Genomic DNA, 24,107 nt, shown 5'->3' on the forward strand with positions numbered 1-24,107 from the left:
GAAAGTCAGGGTGAGAGAGTGGAGCAATGACAAGGATGTTGTTTGACTGTTGCTTTTAGAAATGGTGATGTGCATTTTTCAGAAGATTTTTTTTAAAAGCATTTGTCAATTCAAGGGTAATACTGTACATTCCCCCTCTGGATATGAGGAAAGCATCACAGAACCTTCTGACTGGAGTTTGCATTTGCGATAGTGTTTGCATACATAAAGTTTCCTGTCACATAAATCCTCCTAAAATCCACAAGCATATGCATTTTATGTGCTAGTTTATGTTAGAAGAACACGCAACAAATCCAGCAGCTTCAGAAAGTGCGTGGCCCTTCAGCAGCTCAGAACTCATCTGTCTTAACTACACCAAAGTACCTGTTTGGCATCTCACAGTACAAACACATGCTAAGTGCTCCAGTGTAGTTCTCCACCTTTTGGTGGAGAATTCACCACAAACTAGTGGAGAATTAGGGTAAAATCTGAGCATTTGACTTTGGCAGGAACATTCATATTTTAAGGCCCAAGTGTAAATACTTTCCCTGCTTTCAATAAAAGAGCACGATGAAGCCAGGTCCAGTCCAGGCAGATGCTACATACTGATCTTTGTATTCATACAAAGTGATGATGCACAATAGGATAACAACAGTCCACACTAAATCTGCATGTTCAAATATAGCTTTATCTGTTTAGCCACTGTTAAAACCCAAAGTATTTCAGTCTTGCACTACAGAACGCTATGTGAACCATGTGCTACGTTTATTGCAGGCACCAGGTGAGAAATCCAACTCTGCTCAAGGAATTGACTTAGCAATGCCAATCATTTTTTTAAGGGCAATCCCAGTGGATCAAAGGGAAACTAATAATGTTTATGAATGTTCAGTTTGTAAAACCAAAAGCAGAGGGCCAACTTATGTTTGGACTTTCAATTTGAAAAGCAAGAAGTCAGGTAAATGGGTTCTGGCAGGAATAGCTTTACTCTTGGCAGTTTAGTGCTAACCTTTCAATAATACATGCTGCTTTCTCAATCTGCCTTGTAGTTAAAGTAAAAGAAGATAAACATTTTTCACAGTCAGCTGGGGCAGGAGATTTGCGTCACAAAAACACAATCCTTAGTGTAATGTTTATGTGCTCTACGTTGTTATTTCCTCATCCATCAGTGTTGTGTTCATGTGTTTCTCCACCTAATGATTATTGATCATTGTAATGGCAAGCACCATTACACCAGCTATGGGAAAGTAAATGGGAAACATCAGCATCTGGGTGTGGTTTGACTCACAAAATACTCCTCTTTAGATTAGTCTTTATTCTCTCTACATAAAATCAAACTTGTATCTTACAAGAATTTTAACATATTTTAACATGCAATACAAACATATGGCATTTAAACAAAGTTGTCTGAAAGCCTAGTTGTTCAAATGAAAAAAAAAAATCTAAGTATGAACTGTAAGGAAAAAAAAATAATCCTGAACTCTGATTTAGACCAGTTATAACCGCTGGGTAGATGGTTCAGGCAGCAGGTGCACTACATAAAAACTGCTGGTTTTACTGGGATGATGTTTAAAATTTTAAAGATTTTATTTTATATTTTTAAAGAAACACTCTTCTAGTTTCATGTTTCGGTGAATAATTGCACTTTGGAATAAAATAAAAAAAACAATCATCCTCCCACTGGTCGATTGCATCAGCTTTGGTTGGAATATAATGGCATCAAATGAAAGTACACCTCCCTTCTTCGCAGGGACAAGTTCCATAAACCGCAGGTGGATGAATAGGTTCAGAAAGCAAGGGCTGGAAAACTGAATCTTTATGGTCAAGTTGGTAGACAAGGGTGTTTTGTTTCTTTAAAGACACGGATGCTTTGAAGGTAGTTGTTAAACACCCTTTCTGCAAACTTGCACAATTATATAAATAAAAATATTGCTCAAATTGATCAAGTTCTCTATCATGTGCTCAGGTAGCTCTATTAAAAATTAACCAGTCAAGGTTCAAGAGTGCCATTTCACTTAAACTCTAGGTCTGTGCATGTAGATTTCTCTACCAAAACATTTTCCTGAGAGATCTTTTGCATAAGACCATATCAATCAAAAAGTTCCCAATGCAGAAATAAATGTACTATGCACTACAATTCTATCTTATATAAAACAGAGTAATAAACTTTTGAAGTCAAAATTTTTCAACATATTAACCAGTTGCAGGCACAGCTTGGGTTCAGTGATGTCAATTGCCATCCGCCAGTTGTTTTTGTAAACTAGAAGGCATGAGAAAACAATGTTAGTGCTTTTTAGGAAATTCAAGTTCCCCATAAACAAGTGTTTCCATTATTGAAGATAACACCTTCCAAAACAGCACTTCTATACGCTTCAAGCAACCAATAGGGATTTCAAAATAGGCAAAGGCATTTAAATTTCTTAAGCAAATTAGTTGTTTACACAGATGATATGACTCACTTCAAAGAAGCTGATTTCAGCCTAGGAAAAAAAATCTGAAGTCCAAGAGACCTCATTTGCGTAGCTGCAGGATCTGCCCCAGGCCACAAGAAGTCAAGTGTTCTTTAAGGGGCTACAACTGTTTTACACGGAGTGACTACAGAGCATGACCCTCACCTTTCCAGGTACTCCTTGACATTGTTGTAGCCGTAGAACTTGGCGAGGTGGATGAGCATGCCAGTGGCACAGCGCCCATCCCGCCGGCGGCAGTAGCTGCAGTTGCACACCCCGCGACAAGGAGGACAGATCCAGGCCTGCAAGGGCGTGAATATGGGACAGGGAGTAAAAACAAGTTATGAGCGAGGTTATATTGGCATTTCCGTTGCTCAGACAAACATGAGTTTGGCTTCCCTGCCATGTGACTGCTCAGGGCAAGGTTTTAAAAGCCTCTATCAGCCAGGCGGTCAACCCTGTTAGCAATTCCCAAATTCTGCAGGATTAAAGAAATCATTAAATGCTTGAATGCTTACTCTGAAGCCTCAGGTTCTCTAATGTGCTCAGTATTGATTTTCAGATAGACTAAAGTCATCCGTAATGCCTAATGATAATTCATTCTATGCTAGGCTGACTGTAGTCAACTCCCTAGAAAAAGACGGGTGCCCATTGTGACAAGTTTCTTTGGCTCTGCCTGCTGGTACAGCACAATTTCTGGAATTGAATACCCAGCTCTTACGTGAAGTCAAGCATCTCCAAGCTGCTCAGTAACTGCACGCAGAAGCACAGGCGCTAATACAGCAGCCACTGCCAGCACCTCAGAGCCATTAGTTTTCTGCTGTCCTTCAGAACAGCCCAACAGCTCATCTCTAAAACAGAGGTGGAGGAGAGGAAGGAAGTCTCAAAACAAGCCAAGCACTCTGTTCTGCTAAGAGGTCTTTGTGTATCCATGTGCCTCATTCTCTGGCAGCAACCTGTGCTCTCTCCTTGCTCAGTGTCTCAGGGGACAACAAAGAAAGAGGAATCAATCCTAAGACTTCCTAAGAAGTACCTAAGGGTACTTCTTTTTTTTTCTCATATTTAAACACTGGAATCTAAAACAAGGAGCCTGCTTTGCTTGCCACGTTACTGAGAGCATTAACTGAGAGCAGGTCCAGAACCTTCCACCTGAGTTCTAAACAAAATCAGTGTCAGTCATTACAGTACTACTGATCTTCTCATGGCAAGGAGGTTTAAACACATCACGTTACCATAAGCATATATTATTCATTACCCAGGCCCAAAAAATTATACTTACTGGATCAAGCAGAGCTGATTTCACATCTTCACCGTATCGATTTCGAAGACATGGTCCACAAAACTGCCCTCTTACTCCTCCACAGCCCTGGTTGCGACAGATTGTCTTTGTATCTGTTGTCTTTTGTCGACACTGGTGGCAAGTACTACCCTAAAAGTGGAAAGGAGGGGAAACATCCTAGGGCATCTTAAATACTCAATGACAAACTTTCCTAATAATAAGCACAAATTTCAAACCAAAGTAAAATTCAGCAATGAAAATCTTAGTAAGAACCAGAAGTTCTGTTATCATGATAAATCATATAGCAATGGCAGGAATTTTCCAGGGACAGCATCCAGCTTCAGTTAGTTGCGTCGCAAGTCTCAAATTACACGAACCTCATGTTGCAGTTCTGATCCCTTCTTCCACCTATGAAAAAGCTAGAACTATTCAGAAAATGACCGTGTGACTCATCTCTGCCAATACAATGAAATACATAGCAAGCTGATCTTTATGACAATCAATAGCCAAATCCAGTGAAAGAATGGAAGAGTTCCATCAAGAACTTTGGAAACTACCCAACCTGTACAGAAATGTAATTTCCAGGGGGTACAAGGAATATTGGGCATCATTATTATTTAATAATGGTACAACCAACACAACATTTATATTGAGAATGTGAGATAAAAAGGATGCTAACTCTTATCAGCGGTGAGTCATAGCTATAGCAAATTTCACTTAATAGCTCTGTGGCAAGAAAGCACTTCTTTCCGGAGGCAAAAAGGTGGTGGGGTGTTTCAATCAGCACAGCCTAGCCTGACAAAGCTTTCAAGGTTGTGCTTGCATAACATAAATAATGACAAGCTGCACTCTCTCCAGAACCTCAGGAAAGCCCACCTTTTAGCAAACTCCAGTGAACTACTGAGAGACTTTTAATTTCAAGCAGACAAACTGAAGAATACAGCAGCCACTTACTAGAACTTTGTCATAGATTTTGTCTCTAACAGTGACTGCAATGTTGTCCAAGTCCTCTTCAGTAATATCTTCTACTGGACGATGAGACGAGTACTTTGATGATCTCCTTCTTTTGCGCACTCCACAATCCCCCTGCTAAATAAACTCATCTCAATACCTTTCGTCTGATGTCACAAAGACTCTGTCACCAAGCTTGGTAACAAATTCTTTCATTTTTAATGTGTTTGCAGTCCCGAGTGGGCAAACTGACAGGCTCATGCACCACTGGAAGAACATGCAATCGTTTCCAAATCATCACTGCCTCTTTCTCTCCCTGTCCTCCCTAACTTTTTCTCTACTACATCTTCTATTAATTCTGCTTCAATGTTCTTCCTTTCCATCATTACTACTTCTACTTCCATAAATCCTTGACATGACTTCTGCTAACTTTTTTCTTTGCATTCCCTGCACTCCTCCTCTGTAACCCTTCATACTCTATTTCTTCCCTCTCGAAATAAGAAACTACGATCATCTGCCTTCCCATGTTTTCCTCCTTCAATCTCCTTGCACACTGATTGCTTTCTCCCATGACAACCTCTACGGCCCTGCAAAAAACCCTCTACTGAAGTTTTAGGTTAGTCCTGCCATAGCCAGGCCTCCCTTTCTGTTGTGGTTTTGCTCTGAATTTTACTATCCTCTTTATGATTTGGAGGAGAGTACTCCACTCACTATTAAGAGCTCTTCTTTCCTTCCAAATATCCTTCTCTTTGACCCGTATTCATGGATAAATTTTATCTGATTCTTAGCCTTTCCCACACCTGTCTCATAAGACCTCATTTGTCCTTCACTCTAAGATCAGCTCCATTCTGTTCAAAACAGTCATTTGCCTGCCCAGGTTCTCATTCAGTGCTACTCCACTTTTTCTAGTGGCCAAATTCTCTCTCTAATGCTTCAGCTATGCCCAGCACTCTTTCCTACAAGAACTGGTATCCAGTCTGTGTGGATGCACACTTAAAGAGTCTTTCTCATAAGAGCTAGGAATTTTCAGATAACACACAAGTAACAGACTATAAGTAAAAACTTCTTTGTTATGCCTAGACAACACAGGTCACAACCAGAGCCCACTAAACAGGTGAAAGATGAGGCACAAACACCTGGAAATAACTTCTGTAGCTAATCCCAACCAAAGACTCTCAAAAACTTTCTGTAAGATGTGATGTCTGGTCTAAGTGCTGGCCAACAATTTGAATGTTTCCTAATTCCTGACTACTGGAGATATCAAAGTCTGGCAAATACCACACTGAGTCTCTTCAAGAGGTTTTGTTGTCTGTAGCTACGGATTTGTTCTGCAAATTTGACGGCCGACACAGTAAATTTTTCCAAGGCAAATTTTTCTGGTGGACGAGCATTTCTGGTTGGGTTCATTCGACGTGCTATCTGGCCTTCAGAAAATGTCCTCCTCGGGGTTTTCTTCTGTTTCTAGGAAGAGAAGAATATTCCAGAAACTGTCCTTTCAGTTATTTGTAGCATTAAACACTAGAAATTATCTGAAAATGTCTGTACCACACTTGTAGTATCATAAATTAATCTGTTGTTCTCCCGCTCCTTAATTGTTAAGCCAAACCTCACCAATTTCTAGCACTAAAGTATTCTCCCTACAGACTATAACCTTCTGCTCCTTTTAAAACACCACAAACTCATGTCAAATTCTATCCCAATTAACATCACAGAACTACACCAAAATTTAAAATGTGTCATATTAAGCTAGAAGCTAGTTCTCACTGTTCTTTGGTAGCTAAATACTCAGATTTTCCCACAATCTCAATACACCTTTGAGGAACAATCCAAATTCTAGTTTATTTTCTTTTAAACTTTTTAAATTGAAAGGGCACTATTAAGCTGCTTCTCCTACTTCATGGTTCCTAAAACTTGGAAATTCTTTAGAGGCGAAAGACATCCTTTTGATATTGTCCCACCTGCCAATTACTGTGCAATTGAATTCATGTATCATAAATCCTGCAGGGACACCTACCATAAGGCAGCTACTAAATCTGACAGTATAAACAAGATGCAGAAAGTAAGTCTGCTTGCTACCATACACTTATATTTTCTTTCAAAGAAGTGAAAGGCACATTACAAGGAGAAAGGCTGGAAGTCAAAAACCAAGCAGATGAGGTAACTAGAATACTTCTTGTGCCCTCCCCTTTCCTCCATTAAAGGAGGAAATACTAAATAAAATACTAAATAAATAAATACTAAATAAAAGTAGCTGGCTTATGTACGTATTTAAAGTATGTTTAAGGCTCTACAACATTTAATTAAAGCTAGCAAGTGTTCCAGCCTTTCAAATTCTATTTAACTTGGCTTCATCTTTTCACATAATAACCACCATGCCAGCATTTCTAAAAGGGGGTTTCCAAAGACACGGCTCTGCAGTTTTTCCTCACATCTCTTCTGTTTATAATATATGTGGAAAAATGCTACTCTAAAGAGAACTAAGTGAGATTGACAGTCCTCCGCTTGAAGCTGAGAAAAGTCAGTTGAAACAACTACAAAATCATTCCAGTTTGTGTTAATGTGGTTCAGCGTCACGAGCATTGCTCTAGTGGGAAGTGTGGGTTTTAGAAGAAAAGCCTGCAAGAGGGAAATGAACAGGATCTAATCCCAAAGGAAAAAACTATTCTTCTTTGCTCCCACATACACGGACATATGTGTACCATCTCAATAGTCTTTCTAGGGCAAAAAATATAAAGCAGCCTCTCATCTCAGTCTTCTTATTTCTTCATACTGCAGAATTCCATTTCCTCACATAATCTCTGGTACTTCCTGACCAAGAGCAAATCTATACAAATAAAGTCCCCAAACCTAAAGCAAACCAGAAGAAACTTGGTCAAAGTTTCTGATTAAACACTTTAATCCTAAGTTTAACAAAAACGACTGTCACCACTAGTCAGTACCAAAAACTTACCAGAGGAGTTGAGGTGGGTGTTTTCACTGGGAACAGGTCTGGTATGGAATTCAATTCTGCCAGCAGCTGGGCAAGCTGAAATCAAGTCATGTCACATTTAAAGCTCTCTGCAACTTGCAAACAAGCAACACCTACCATCCACTCTTCACATGCACTTCAAATTATATCTAAACATATGAACTTTCAGTGCATGAAACCCTTCTGGAGGCATTTTATTTAAATGGAGCTCACAAAGGGGTTCATTTACTCCTGAATGAGCAAAACTCTGCAGTCTAGCAGTGCTAACTTCATAGCTCCCACAAATTGTTACTAGGAACTAGAATTAGACAGAATTACATAAAATCTTGTCGAAACAGCACTAAGAGAGCACAATACAACATGGTAATGGCATCTATGACTGATAAAAAGAAATTCAGTTCATATGACAGGAGGGAGGGAAGAAAAAAAGACAGGGTGCCCTTGGCAGAAGACAGTATGATGTTCCCTGTGGACTGTTTTACTGAATGACTGCTGATATACCTCTGCTTTTTGCCAGAGCACTCAGTGTCCCCTTAAGCAGTGCAGATACAACCAGTGAGTGACACGGGTACGCACTCATTTACAAAGTCATAAAGCAACCGAGCCCCACTGGCAGTTCCTGTAACCACAGCACATGCAGCATCAGAAGCACTTCAGTAGGATGATCTTTTGCCCTGTGTATATGTCCTGGAGGTACATTACCACTGAAGCAGTGGCTGACAGGTCCAAAAAACACTGATTTGTTCTGGAAGTCCAGAATGAGGCTATCTTCTGAAAAGCCAGGGATAGGGGAGATGAGCCAAGCTAAAGGTCTCTTGAGACTGCCATGGCAATCAAGAGATTAAAAGCTGAATACAGTATTTCTTAGTAAATACTTCAGGGTGGCATTTACTGAGAGCTATTTAATGTCATTACAGTACTGCACCTAGGATGACACTGAATTTTGGAATGGTTGAATTGCAAGGAAGAATGGAAGGTGAGAAGGGCCAAAGAGCAGCAAGACAAATACAACAGCAGTGGGCATACAAGAGAGGTTAGAAACAGGTACAAAACTCAAGCAAGTTTTACACAGGAGCTGCACGCCCACACACTCAAGACATGAGCTTAACCCCAAGGCTGCTTGGAAGCTGCAACTTTTCCTGAAATACAGTAAAACTGAAGGAGCTACTAAGGACTGAACACAAATCAGATTACACAGCAGCATGATAATTAGAGAGAGCTGGTGGTACACTGGACAATTAAGGAAAAAGCATTAGGGAACAATGAGTGTCTCACTTTTCCACACCTATGTGCACACATACACATACTTTAAACAGTTATATAGTAAAGTATAACTAAAAATAACATCCCAAACAACTGCAAAAATTACATTTATCATCCTTAGCAGTTTCTACCTGGCTTTCCAATCAGTACCTGCAGCAGATCTGTCATGCACTAACAAAAAGTAGAAACTCTATTGTGCAAATGACACCATGAACCACCTGAAGGGACCAGTTGTTTTTCTGATGTTCTGAATATAAGACCACAAAACTTGGGCATCTGTAACTTTGTTCAGATTCTCATTAAAAATGCTTGGTTCAGCTCTGGTTTTAAACTTGACCAGTCTAGTCTTACTTGAGGCTATTTTAGAGGTAAATGTCTGAGTGCTGAGAGACCTGTAGGGTTTTCCCAGGTAGAAAAATTCACCGTAAGATTTTCCCAGCACATCACCAACAGGGACCCCAAAATTCAAGTATGCTGAAGTTAAGTACTCTGACATAAATGTCAGAGAACCACTCATAATCTTACCATGGCTTTATTTTCTTTTATATTTATGGCTCTCTTAATCATTGCATTGGAACTTTCCTCCTGTGTTTCTTTAATGTCTTCTTCAGACTCTGAAGCAGAGCCCTCTAGTTTGTCTGACCACTTGCAGTTTATTTCTCTTGAAAGAGGTGTGAGGGATTCACTGTCCTTTACAGGTAAGTCAGACAAAGACTGTTCAGGCACTTTTTTCTCAGATGACTTTCTGCTGGGAAACTGCAAAGCAACACGAAGGCCAAAGCTTCTTCTCTTGGGAGAAGCCTTCTTCGCCTCTTCCTCCTCTTCTTCCTCATTACTCAATAAATTAGGGCATTCTTCATCACTCAGGTCTGACTCCACTGTCTAGAGGCAGGAAGAATCCCATGTTACATTACTGGTTGTGACACACTAAAAGTAATTTTTAAATCATTAGTTCTAGACAGCAGTCTCAGCAACCAAATACAGAATCATAAATTCACCTAAATCAACAAATTTTTAAAAGTTCACAGTACACGACTTCTTCCTGTGCAGAGATCAATACAAAATCTACATATTAATATAGTCTGGGATACAGACATGGGTGTCTCCAGAGGGAGAAACTTGCCCGGCACAGTCAGTCTACAAGCAGGGGAAGAAGTTCATTTCTAATATGTGATGCTATATTAAATAAATCTCTTTTAAGGTAACGTATTTTAATTCAGGACGAAGAAAGAACATCACAGTGTATCAGAAAAATTCCTACTAGAACAGGAAGTCTACACAGAAGAGATCGGAAAAAATAAGTCAATATGAACATTCACATGTAGGTGTGACTGCCTTTACCAGAACTTCTTTCTTGTTCACATGCACCTCGTTTGAAGCAAAGCCTTCAAATTCTTCCGTTTCAGAGTCTTCAGTGAAAATCCTCCGCAGTTCTTCAGTGAGGTATCTGGACTGAAATTGGCCTCCCTGCAAAAATACCATCCAGTAGCTGTGAGAGACAGACACAGAGTAGTCACACAGCCACAATAAATCAGTTTTGAGGTTGAAGACGGTACCAGTTCCATGGCATACACTGTGAAAGCATTTAGCAGGCAGAGCCTGCCAGAATTAAAAAAGAAGACCACATTCAGTTTCAGCACTGAGTTATTTTAATCCTGAAAGATTTTTTTTTTCCCTCATTTTGAGCACAGGGCTTTAACTGAGCTGCTTTTTGTGGAGGAAACTTTCTTCTTCATCTCTTCCTCCCCTTCTTCATTACTACCCAAAAAAAAATAAACTATCAGTTTTCTTAAGCATAAATTATCATGTTGTTTTGGATGTTTTCTTGTGCGTGTAAAAAAACAAGCCTTGAATAAAAGAAAATACAAACCACAATTACAGTAAGAAAGAGCCCTCCTTTTTTGACAGTGCAGTAGAAACAAGAATCTCATCTAGGCTTACTGCAGCAGTACAGGCTCTTGGAGATGGGAGTCTGCTCCTCCTCACACTGTTACACCATCACTGAACTGCCAGATACCAACACAAATCCACAGACCTTTAAACAGCCTGACTAACATCCCTCTACCTTCCAACTGCTCAACTCTGTGTTTTTAGTGTAGTTTATTATCCACACATGTTCTAGGGTAGACAGATCCTAAATTTCTGCCTACAGACCGGGAAGTAAAAAGATCTCATTAAAACATTCGTCACAATATGCACATTACATACCAATTAAACACAATACTTTTACTAAATCAGAAATGTATTTCCATACTTCCAATCAGAACTAGTAAAGACCACTTTGTCAACTTCTCCATTAGCCTCCCAAAAGATTTGTTCCTATGAAATTCAGAAACATACAAGTTGTTTCCCCAATTTTCGTCTGCTATTTCTTCTTCCCACATGAAAAAGAAAAATTACCTATAATACAATGCACTTGCTAAATATCTTTATTCTTCCTTTCAATTCCCTCCCTTCCCAGACTTTAATTACACACTTCTTTACATTAATATCTGGTGAAAAACGGATACAATAAATGAGTGGAAAAACTTAGACGGGACTGGGCAGGGGGGAGCTACTGCATATTTTCTTTCTTTACACTTTAAACAACTACAAATTATTACGGGTAATTGGAATGAGCTTTCTCTGAGCAAAATTACTTCATTCTTTTGCAGTGCAGCTGCTTGAGAAAGGAAAAAACACAATAGGGAAGTTACTTAAAAGTTGAATTACATTTCTTGAAGGGAAACTGATGTTTTTATGCACTCTGTGTTTTCACAAAATTGTACAATGAAGTTTGGGGGGGAGAAATATGCTGTTTGTTAGCTAAAGCAACTAAAAATAACACACGTAGAGCTATGCTGTTGCATCTACAAAGAACAGGCTACACAAAGTAAAATACACATCAGGGATACCTATAGAAGAAATAGTGGAAGCTCAGCAGAAATGCAGAGATTATGGGAGCAGGACTGCAGAAAGCTCTGAGGAAAAGCAGGCACACAGAGATCATTAGTTGTTAACTCATTTATGCATTAGATCCAAGGGAACACCTGATGCACTGACATTCCACTCATCACCTCAGCAGGGCAGCTACCTTGTCTCCTCTCCCAACAATCGTAGAATTTTTCTGAGCTTCCCATCATTGTGCCCCTCACTCCAAAACCTTTTCGTTTCTTGCACAGGTACCTATAGTCTTTTGTAGCAACAGTGGTGGCTGGCATCATAAACTCCAAATGATGTTCATCCTGATGCAGGGCCCTGATGCACAAGGACTGCAGATTATGTTGCAATTGGATGAAACTCAGGATATTTTTATGATAGCATTTAGTGCTAAAGGAGTTAAACTCAATACTGATGGACATTTAAAGTAATTCTCAGCCCAAGGGAAACACAGGCATGGTAAGGAAGGAGGCTGCAGTGCCAGCTGTAAATTTGATACAAGTCTCACTAGAATTCTCAGTAATGCATGTTAAAGTAGCAGTAGCATTTTTCATCAGAGGATTTTAAAATGCTTTTCAGCAAAGACCATTACCATAATCTCCATTTCACAAGTTGAGAAACCAAAGGAGAGAGTAGTAAAGTAAGGTGTCCGCAGCCCCCAAGCAGGCAGCAGAAGCTCAGGCTCCCACCAAGGTTTCCCCTCCACCCTCACCACTACCTCTCCCCAGTGATCCTTCTTGATGCTCCACGCAAAGCCACAAATACAAGAGTAAGCTACCTCCTGGTTTTATGAAGTTATCAGTACTGCTGTCTAGCAACAAGATTACAAACCAATTTGGACCCAGTATATTTCACTACATTTTAGCCATCATCTTTCTCCATACATAAAGATGCTGGCTCTACCCCCCAAAAGGTTTCTGCACTCTCCTTGCCTCATTTGCCTACAAAGGTCCAGAAACAGTACATACTCCTACAAGCCTTGTTGTGTCTGTTTCATTTGCTAACACTAATCATCTTCCTTGCCATCAGCACCTCTTAACCAAGTACTGATCTGATGGACTAGGAAAAGGCATTTTTAATTTTCTTATTAATCAGAGGAACCTTTTTGAGAGCACAAATGACAAAGGTATCTAATAATACATTAACCCCATGTCTATCAAATTATAACTTTCTAAAAGACTAAAAACTTAATTTTTGTGCAGACAAGACAGCATACCAGTTGTATTCCTTTCTTGTGAATTCAGCTGTTACCTCCAGCTACCAAATCAGAGAAGGAAAAAAATCAAATCCTTGCAGTGATCCAAGCTACTTCACCATCAAGAAAGCAGAGAATGAGCACACATCACAGCAGAAGCTGATAGTTTCTGTGGGTCACCACTATGAAAACATGATTAAGTACAGAAACAGCACCGAGATAAATTTCTGGAAGAAACAGCTTGAAGTCTGCATACTCACAAATGGCCATCCAGCACTCATGCATTTCCACTGCCTTAGATATCCAGGGCACACCAGCTCACGATGGTAATTCTCTCTTTCCTGTTTGCTACACTTACCTATTTCACTTAAACTCACCTTCTAATGAAACCCATTTTCTTTTCTATATTATGAAGTTTTCAAAAGCCATCATTAAATCCTAAAAAGGATAGCAAGTTTGTTTACACTTATTTTTAATATGAGAACTGCAAATTATAGTTTGTTGTGTGAGTTAAGGTTCACATAGCTTTGTCACAGGCTCAGAGTACTACTGCACCCAAAGTCCATAACTGGACCATCCATTCCTACCTTTTTTCCAGACTCCAGGGAATCAAAACTAGCATAGCTGTTTTCTGACAACAAGTTCTGTCTGGAAGCATCATCTTGGAACCCTGGAAAATCTTCATTGTCACTGGGGGCATTAAAAATGTTGGCCACATCCTTGCGTATCTGTTTCTGATTCAAAACAAGACAGAAGAGTCAGATGTGCCAGCTTAATAGGAAGATTTAAACTGGCAACGGTACAACTTATTTTTATACTCCTGTGTAAGTACAAATCTGTATGACAAAATATGCTATGTGTAAACTGTACCCCATTTAGCCAAACTCCAGGAAAATTCTGTATTGACTGTTTTAATCCCTAAACAGAAACTCATGATCTGGAGCGAGAAAGGGGATGCGACAGGCAGGGTGTTTAACTCCATGGGAAAGTACTTCTCAGACATAAAAACACATGGTGAGAGGACACTTCCTCATTTAAAGGAGTTGTTCTCCAGCCCTGAATATTCAACAGAACACCGCTGAGATGAAGTTCAGAACCAAGAGCAGTCTGCCCTTTTCCACTGTCATAGACAATGAAGGTTGCTTGTACAGGCCCCCATATAATGATTTTTTATTATTATTTTATCTTTTTTTAAATTTAGTTGTGCCAAGGTGAATGTCCCAAGGGAGGCTCATTCTCCAAAAACAATGTTGTTGGAAAAAGTTCCACTTCCATTACAAAAGCAAGCAGTAACTTGACCAAAGTATCACTCTCTGAAATGAGCTACAGTAACGAGGCAACATGGGCCCAATGTTATTCTGCTGAAGTCATGCTGTCCGTATTTGAACCCCTTTGGTTCCTCCCTCACCCCCGCCTTCTACAGCCAACAGCCAGAAACCACTGCTGTGATGGAATTCACTCAGAACAGAGAAGTGTTAAAAATGAAGCATTATGCATTCGAATGGAAAAACATACTAGGAGCTGTGCGCCTCACTGCTATGAATAAATTGCTTCCAGGAGCCACTGTATTAGTTCTTGTGCTAATGTACAGCTGAGTTAGCCACTGCTGTGATTACTGTATGCCTAATTTCTTCCTCTTCATCTATTGCTTCTGCATCTGCACCAGAGGAGTCATTATGGGGGTGTAATTACTGATTTTGGTCCAAAAAACCCAAACTCTTTCCCTGTAGAAGACCTGTTTTTTAATCTTTTATGCATTCCCAAGAACTAAGGTAGTAGTATTAAGTAACTTACTGCAGAACTTCAAAGTTTTCATTTGTGACTTGCTCCCTGTAGCCTACCTACAAAGAATCTCATTCAGTCATTGATGAGTCTCCATTTTACGCAAAGGGCTTAAGATAATAATAGACAGATCTGATGCATACAAGGTAGGCATACTCCAGAAGTTTAAAAAGAGCATCCTCACGATGCAGCTTGCTCATCAACATTATTTCCACAGCTGAAAACTTGTATTTCTACACCCAAAATCACAAGTCAAGTTTATACCCAGCAGAAATCCACTGCCATCAGCAGACAGACATCAAAGACAAGCATGCTCCAAACATCTCTGCCACGATGGGTTTGTTTGCTGTCATTTATTGTGTAATGCTGGAAGCCACTGGTATTTTCATTTCTCACTCTCAGTATACAAGTAATGTCCTTTAAAGATACCTGCTACAATGGATAAATACCAGAAGTCTAGGAAAAGCTGGAAATATTTCACAGTTGCAGAAGAAGTCAGTTTTATTTCTAATAGGAGATTTCATACCTACTGAACTCATTTACTTTTGCTCGTAAAACATAGTTACTTGTTTAAAACCCCCCTAAGGCACTTTCGAAAACAGTAGCAAACCTTCCCAGCTACTAACAGCACACAATCCAAAAACTGCCAGAATAACCAATCCTATGTTTTTTCAGCAGAAATCCAAAGTTCGACGTCCCCATCTCTCAGTTCTCCCTTCTCCAAATATGACAAAATACCACCAGTACATCCAGGAGCACGCTCAGATGTGCTGGGCTGCACAGAGTTACCATACCCACAAAACCAGGAGCAGGCAGTTCATGTATGCCTGTGGATGCTGGCAGGGCTGTCACCAAGGGCCTAGGCTGACAGAGACAGAAAACAAGGCCAGGAGGATTGTCAGATCTGTTTCAGTCAGGAGTGACTGGAAAAGGAAGGCACCTGAGGTCCCCAGCTGTCACAAGAACATTTTACCAAGCACTATTCCCACGAATTCCGCCTGTCTTGTTAGGCAAGGAAAAAAAAAAAAGCCTGAGGTGAGCTGTTTTACTTTCCACATTAACAGGAAGAATTCTCATGTTTCAAGTGAAAAAGCAACTTTCCTGATACCAAAGGAAAGATGCAACTTGCCCTTCTGCAGGCTGTGAGGAGAGAATGCTTGCCTGCATGCACACCCACGGATTTGGTGGGAAGCATCAGCTATTTCTACGCCACTGACACCATATTTAATTTTTTTTAAGAGTTATCTTGTATGCATGACTTTCCTTGCCAACTGTGACACTAACATATTCTTCTCCGGCAGTGATGTATCAGAAGAACGCACAGTATGAGAAAGCAGGGCTAGATGTAATTCTCTATTTTTGCTCCTACCATGAAAAAAAAAAATCAGTTGGGCTGTGTTCCCTTATTCAAGTTTGCACAATGTATGGACATTCCTATTCAAAGCAGAGGACAGACAACTTCAACCATGTTCAAACTCAGTCAAACTGAAATAACCCCAGTTTAACCCCAAACAGATGCTCACACAAAGCAAACCCGTGCAAAGTCACACCTTCAACATGCACTGGAAAGCCTCTTGAGCTGCCCCAGGTTCAGCATGGAGGCAAGCTCAAGGCATGCCACCCAAGGGTTACAGGCACTAGATTTGGCTCGTACCCCAAAATAACAACCGAACAGGGAAGCACTCCAAAGCTGGCAATTGTGAGCAGCGCTATAAGAATAGAGGGGCCCCAGCCAAAGTGTCAATAGGTGCCAAACCAATAAACCAGAACTATTTAGAAGTCAAGATCCTGTTTTTTCCAGTGGAATCATATAGGCAAATAGCATTGTAAAAGGCTGCAGGCATCATACAAATGTGTTAAAGACATGGAAGGCAAAGAGTCCCTTATTACAGCACAAAAGTATCACACAACTGGATGCACAGTCAATGGGACTGGCAACACCATAACCCACCTGAGACTCAAGGGCAACAATAAATCTAGGAAGGCAAGGAAGATCCCAGATGATCTTCACAATTTCTCACCAGCATTAGACCACAAAACCCTGAAACTTTCTGGATAGTGAAATATATTCCTGGCACAAGTGGCAGGAGGTTGAAAGGCAAGAGTGTTCAGAGAAAAAGAAAAGCAACAAGTGATAGAATGAGCAGTCATCACCCACTTTTACGATCTTTGCAGAGATAATGTGATTCCAATGAAGGTGAAGATGGATTATGCCTGAGTCTGTAAATCTGTCACAGCAGCAACTCCTGGGACTTTCATGGTGCCCCCTGAAAAAGTTCTGGCAATTTCACCTCAGAAAACCTACTGCTAAATCCAAGTACTCCATGAAATATTGATAAATTCTGCTATTTTCAGAACAGTGGAATATGGTTTTTATGCTGCCTTATTTAAACTGATAAGCTAATGCCTATCAAGCTACTTTATCCTAAAGTAAGGAATGTCCAACTATCATGCTGACATGGTGAGTCATTTAAAATGACCATCTATAGGCAATACCTGCCTGAAAACTATTTCCTATTTTTCAAAAACACTGATAATACTGTGAATATCAGCATGCTGTCATATGAACACAATGCAAACACTCTGTCAACTGCTACTATCTATTCCTTTGCACTATCTAATCTCTCACCGATTCAAACAGTTGTAAGAGCTATTTCTGAATTAATTCTGCATAATTCAGGAGCATCCTTTTCATCTGTGGTGGTGCCTAATCACTTTCCAAGCCCTGGTGTTGCATGGAAAATGCTTTTGTACAATACCACAGGCATACTACACATCTCTGCTCTGTGTCTCAATTACTAATGTCCAGGCTTTTTGGGTGCAAGTGCTTTGTCAGCCAGCCCCCCTTTAACAAGTTCTGTGTACTGAAACTGCTGTGTAAGGACCTGGTAAATTAAGACTCTGGGAGGAGAAATGGAACTGCAGGTATTGCAATTCAAAACAATTTTGTACTGCTAACTTCTTTAGCAATTGTTTTCAATGAGGGCACATAGAAGTTAATTTGCCTGTCAGCAGACAATATGCGACTTCAGAGGCAAGGAAACTTTCGCCACCACATCCTTCTGGTCCAGGTAAGACTGAACTCACCACTCACACAGACGAGGCAGAGCCAGCAGAAGGCTGCACTCAGACAAGTACAAACTCCCACGAGAAACAGGAAAGCACCAAAACCAGACTGTGTCCTTCTCTCCTATGCTGAGCCTTAAAAGAAACATGATGTGCAGCTAAAGCTCTGCACTAGAAAGGTGACTAGCAGAGTAAGAACCTCTTGTTCCAGCACCAGAGGTGAGAATTGCTATTCACTTCTATTGTCAACCAGGTTTCTCCCAAACTGTTTTATAGTGCCCTTATCTTCACACTGAGAATGAGGGGCCTGAGGTCACACACAGGTAGAAGGTTTACAAAGTCTCTGACAGGACAGAGGTCCCACGTTCTGATGTTTCTACAACACTCTTATTCCACAGAAACCCATATAAAGCCCTAGTTTTCCACCATCTAGAGCTGAGATGCTGACTTTCTCCTCACTCCTTCCCACCACCTGGGAAGCTCACCGTGACTGAAGGGAAGTCAATTTAGATTACATATAAGAACAGTAAAACGCTGGAACAGGTTGTCTAGAGAGCTGGTGGATGCCCCATCCCTGGAAACATTCAAGGTCAGGTTGGATGGAGCTCTGACGAAGCTGATCTAGCTGGAGATGGCACTGCTCATTCGGGGCGGAGGACTGACTGGATGAGGTCCCTCCCAACCCAAACTATTCTATGAATCCATAGCTGCACCTCCCACGGGGATGAGAAGCGCACACTAGACTGACGCATCCAAGCACGCTCCAGGCTCGGAGCAGACCGCGGCCAATGGAAGCACGCCTGCGTTTGTCCCGAAGCCTCCAGCCTCACCAATACTTACATACATGTTCGTGGTGGCATCGCGGTGTTTCAACACCACCAACAAAAAAGTGGCCAGAATTTAAAAAAAAAAAAAAAAAAAAAAAAAGAGCTATTTCTAAAGTGGCATCCCCAGGCTCACAGAGACTAATTAATTAACCGAACTCCTCTCCATCAGCCTTTATTAGAGCCGCCGCAGATCCCAGCACCGCTGCAGCAGCTGCCCCACGCCGGTGCCGAGCCCTCGGGCGGTTTCCACCCCTTTCCCGGCCTTTTATAAGCCCGGAGCCACCGCGCCACGTGGAGGGCGCCCGGCGGGACCGCGGCTGCTGCTCCGGCCGGGACCGCGGGCACGGGGGGCGTGGGCGGCACGGGGGGCCGGGGGTGCCGCCCCGCCGATGTGCGCCCCCCGTCCCGCTGCCGGGGGGGCAGCGCCCCCGACCCCCCGCGCCGCGGCCAGCGGACAAAGGCCGCCGCCGTCCCGGGCAGGCGAGAAGCTGCGGGGCCAGTTTCCTTCCCCGCCGCCCGCCCCCGCTGTCCCGCAGCCCGCGGGCCGCCTCACCGTGCCGCGGGTCCGCGCCGCCGCCGCCCCCCGCCGCCGCCGCCGGCCCCGCCGCGCCATGGCCGCCCGCGCTGCCGCGGGAGGAGGAAGGGGACGGAGGAGGGAGGAGGAGCGGGGGGCGGTGGCGGGGTGGAGCCGCCCGCCGGCGGCGGGAAAGGCGGGATGGGGACGGGGCACGCTGTGTAGCCTGGCTGGGGATGGGGAAGCGCCGTGCGGGTGGCGGTGCGGGCGCTCCCCCCGTGGCACCCGGCGTCGTCCGTTCTTTCGTACGCACGCGTCGCAGGACAGCAGCTGTTAGGCTGAAAGGAGCGGTCTTTGCCTTGGGGCAATAGGCTTTCATCCTCCAAATAGTTTAGGCTGCTTATTTAGTACAAGCGAGAAGCGTAAGCCTCTTGAAAACCTCTAATAAAGGGGGAGAGTGCAGATGATGTAGCTTTAGAGTCGTGAAGGTTAGAAAAGACCTCTAAGATCATCAAATCCAACCATTACCCAGCACACATAATCGCCACTAACCCATGTCCCCAGTTGCCACATGCACACGATTTCTGAACACTTTCAGAGATGTGATTCCACCACTTCCCCAGGCAGCCTGTTCCAATGCCTGACCACTCTTTAAGTGAAGAAGTGTTTCCTAATATGCAATCTAAACCTCCCTGGCAGAATATGAGGCCATTTCCTCTTCTCTTGTTGCCTGTCCCTTGTGAGAGGAGACTGACACCCCACTCTGCTACAACCTCCTTTCCGGTAGCTGCAGAGAGCAATCAGGTCTCCCCTGAGCCTCCTTTTCTCCTGTCTAAACAACCCCAGTTCCCTCAGCCAGTCCTCATCAGACTTGTGGTCCAGACCCTTCCAGAAATAGGAGGGCAATTAAAGACTATCTGAACTGGAGGATCTCAGGATAAGGTCTAAGGGTTTGTTTCACACCCAGGTTTCTGTCTAGCAGCATTTGAGTGATCTTCCACAAGCCCTCTAGTATGGATAGTTGGACCAGAACAGCAAGAAATTCGCTTGCCTACGTAATCTGGCTGAAATAAACTTGTGATAACTACCTCTATCATTTTTTAATTGATAAAAGCAAATCAGAGGAAACAACTGTGTTACTCTGTAGCTTGCCTTCAAACCCGACTGTGAATTACTATGCTAAAAATAAATTCAGATTGTTTTTGACAGTTTAAATACCTACTGGATGACATAGACAAAACTTATATATGTTTTCATTTAGGGGAGCACTGTGCAGTCTGCCTACAGGTCTGACTAGGTCTTTAAAATACTCTACTGTAATTATTGACTTAAAATAAAAGCCAGAGAAAAGGAACATTTTTGTTGGAAAGTGAAGGACAGGTGAGTAAATGTTGTTTTTTGATATTCTCTGAATAGCCACCCTTAAAAGTGGAGGAGCCACTTCGTGTACCATGGTATCTGATCCTCAGTGTAACACATGGTGGACTTTCCATTTAAGTACTTCCAAGCCTTTATATTCCAACCATACGGAGAGTATTTGTCAAGAGAGAATACGAGGAGAGTTGTTACATGCAAACAAAGAACCGTTTAGCCAAAGCAGGCCATTTAAATACCGGTTTGCATTGCAATATCCACTATAGAGGCACCTGCAGTTGTCACTCAGGCTGAGGAAATAAGAAGCTTTGAGCATGAGGTGGGGAGGAGGGAATTCAGTAGAAGACAAAATGCAGGAATTATGTATAATATCAGCAAAATTGAAATGTGGACTTCTTAAAATACAAAAGAATAAAGATCTCTTGTGTGATACATTCCTGAAAGACTTGCACTTTATGTATTCCACTGCCGACCCTGGGTTTGGTTCTTTCACTTGTCCCCAACAGTCTACATTATGAAGCACTTCGTTTGTTAAAAGCTGTCAAGAAGCTATCTTGGATTGCGAACAACAGATTTGAAATGACTGTTGACTGTCCTGTGCTAAATTAGAGTGAATAAAATTGCATTCTCTCACAATAGAGATGTGCAGCTATTATGCTGTTACAGATACATTTTGAGCTGCCTGATCTCTTCAGCTATTTTATGCAATTTGTTGCTTTGTTTCTCTTTTTTTTCCATTAAATTTACACTTCATTTTGTACTTTCACATTCATTCTTCTTCTCAACATTTTCAAGCCCTTCTTGTCAGTTGTTGCTCTTTATGTCGCTCTATTAGAAGTGTGAGTTTGGGTTTTTTTAAATTTTGTTACTTTAATTTTTTCTGCAGCTGTATCACAAACACGTGTCAGTGTGGACTTTTCATCACTGAATTCCTGCCCAATTTTTTCCCTCTTTTCATATTACTTCAAAGTTCATTTTTCTACTGCCTAATAGTTTTTGTGTTATTGCCTTGTCAGTAGGATCTCATCAGCTGCTCAGATGAGGTTCACTTGAATTCTGGGTACTCTTTAACTTCAGCCTTACATATTAACCTGAATTATTTTGCAATTACTGGGTCCAGAATAGTTTCTGGCCTTGCTCATCATCTCATGAGAGCATTGCTGATAATGCCTTAATCCAAGTTTTCAAACTCATAAACTATACAATGAAATTCATAACAATGAGTTCTGTCTCGGGCTCAGTGTGACCGTTATAATTAGACTATAACTTTCCAAACAGATCAAATGTACACTGAAGGAATTATGAGCTGCTCAGAATATGTATCAGTTATAGCAGATCCATCAGTTTATGAGATCCTCAGTAACCCAACTCTAACATCCTGATGCACAGTAAAATTACAGGACAGAACCACCATCTCCAAAGTGACCTTGTAAACAGAAAATTTGTTTGCCATGAGTTTCAAATGAACAAATACCATTCTAGGTTATAATTTTGAACTTTACTGCTGTGTATTTACCAAGCTGGATAAACTATAAAATTAATCCTTGCTCCTGAACTCTGTTTTCACTGCCCCCTCTAACAGTCTCCAATTTGGGGGCCATTGTAATCACAGCTGGGGGCTTTGCTCCCATCTTCCTGCCACCACGCTTCTCTGAGACCTGTCAAGCATTTTAAGTAGCATGCACTTTCCCACACTTCTCAATGAATGCTGACATACCTAACTTAAAAGGATTACTTTCTGCTGAGAGGAATTGTAATCTTCTTTTCCTGCTCTGCAAATCCTCTAGTAAGTGAAAAAGAAAGGCTAAGATCTGTTCTGCTGTGCAGGGCAAATCACCATCTCAGAAGGTATAGAAGAAAACAACAAATCCAAGATTTACTTGTGGTCACGCTTGTCCAGGAGCTGTGTCCCTGACTATTAACTCGTTGACATCCTCCATCATTATTTTTGGTGCTTTGATATTTTCTGTTTTAGTTTATAAAAGCTGTATGAATACATACACAATTGCTACTGTGAATGGTGCTCAGGACAAAACACTTCTCTCAAAGATACCTAAAAGGAGCTACAGATACAGAAATGCCTTAACTTGACCCCAGGTTTTAATATTATATATTCTGTTAACAAAACCAAGAAAAATACTTTTAACTTATAAACAAAACCTAGCAGTTTTTCAAACTAAGGTCAATTTGCAGTATTTTCAAAAGCTGTCACCAAAGATGCTGGTGGTAGTGATGAAGGTTTGTGCTCCGAGGGTGGGTTGTGGGTGCTATCCGACACAACAACAAAATCACAAATGTTCCTACTACCTTGATTTCCACCCACTCATCTCAAAACCTCTCCTCACACGTGGTGGTTGATGCAACAAATTGGCTTGTGGGTGAGGCTGAGGGCAAAGACTGGGTGATCTTATGCTACCAACTGAAAACGGAGCCTCCAGTTATTCTTTTGCAATAGTAATCTGAAAACCGTCTTAGAGAACCTTCCTCATGCGCTCTCATCATTCTCTTAAAAGAGCTGCAAGAGGGGGGGGGCAGTTTGCCAATAAAGCGTTCGTTGCTGAAAATTAAATTTTCCTTTTTCATGTTTTGTTATGGTTATAAACTTTGTTTACAGTCATTCATAAAGTAGATGAACTACATTCAATGTCCCCTCCCCCTTTCCATTCAGTTATTAGACAGCAAGCTGTACTCACAATGTGGATGAACACCAGCTTCAGGCTTCCTCACGTGAAGTATTTTCCTTTCCAGTATTACACTGCTGCAGCAAAAAATCCAGACTCCAAATTTATGAGAAGATCTTTTACATGCTTTACTTGATCTAATCCTGCAAATCTAAGATCAAGGTGAACAGATATGTCCATTGCTAATGCATCCTAAAATTCCTTGTTGATATTTGGAAGTGTCTGTCACGTGTTTTTGTTAAATCTTATCTGTATTTCAGCCCGCTCTGGTGGATGACTGCTTCCAAACTGGTGACTGTGTTAGCTGTAACTGATTCCTCCTTGGGTAAATTCTGCAGCATCAGCAGAGCTGGAACATTTCAGCTGAACATGGGAAATGCCCTTCACTCCTCTACCTTCCCAGCTGTTCATCTGGGACAAATGAGTCTTATTGTTTCAGAGAGATGAGCTCTAGATTTTCCTTTCAGTGGAAGTGGGGGATTTTTTTGTATCCTGTGAGCTAAGATTATCTAACCTTTCTCCTCTTGCTTTGCGGGGTTTAAAAAAAGGCTAGGAATATTCAAGAAAGCTCCATTTAATCCACATTCTCTAGTCATTTCCTTCCCAGTTCTTTCTTCTGTGTCATCCTTTTAATTCCTTTATGAGACTGATTTGTCAGTTCTGTAAATCCTGCTAAAGATCATTGTCGCTAGCAAACTCCAGACTCACCAAAGTTTTCCTAGCATAAATTTCCTCAAGAAACTGTCTAATTGCCATTCCACTTTGACATCTGAAGCTGAGAGAGCAATCTGCTCTGACTTCTCATACGCAACAAAGCCTTTGCATCAAAGCTCTTCTCTTGTATGAAAAGTCATTCTTCATG

At 41.5% G+C, this 24,107-nt stretch overlaps 1 protein-coding gene across 1 annotated transcript; it reads right to left on the reverse strand.

The window, feature by feature from the left end:
* Nucleotides 1–1,271: 1,271 nt before the first annotated feature.
* Nucleotides 1,272–19,289, reverse strand: CDCA7L (cell division cycle associated 7 like). The gene is made up of 10 exons (XM_027877955.1): nt 19,230–19,289; nt 13,589–13,735; nt 10,229–10,354; nt 9,413–9,769; nt 7,607–7,681; nt 5,935–6,117; nt 4,660–4,791; nt 3,706–3,855; nt 2,592–2,728; nt 1,272–2,236 (listed from the first exon to the last, which is right to left on the reverse strand). Exons 1-10 carry the CDS (start codon nt 19,287–19,289, stop codon nt 2,206–2,208), a joined length of 1,398 nt encoding a protein of 465 aa, XP_027733756.1. The 3' UTR covers nt 1,272–2,205.
* Between the last annotated feature and the right edge of the window lie 4,818 nt (nt 19,290–24,107).

This window comes from Empidonax traillii, unplaced genomic scaffold, assembly GCF_003031625.1.
Source record: "Empidonax traillii isolate 1590-97213 ecotype Southwest subspecies unplaced genomic scaffold, ASM303162v1 scaffold35:size4298261, whole genome shotgun sequence".
Taxonomy (NCBI): Eukaryota; Metazoa; Chordata; class Aves; order Passeriformes; family Tyrannidae; genus Empidonax; species Empidonax traillii.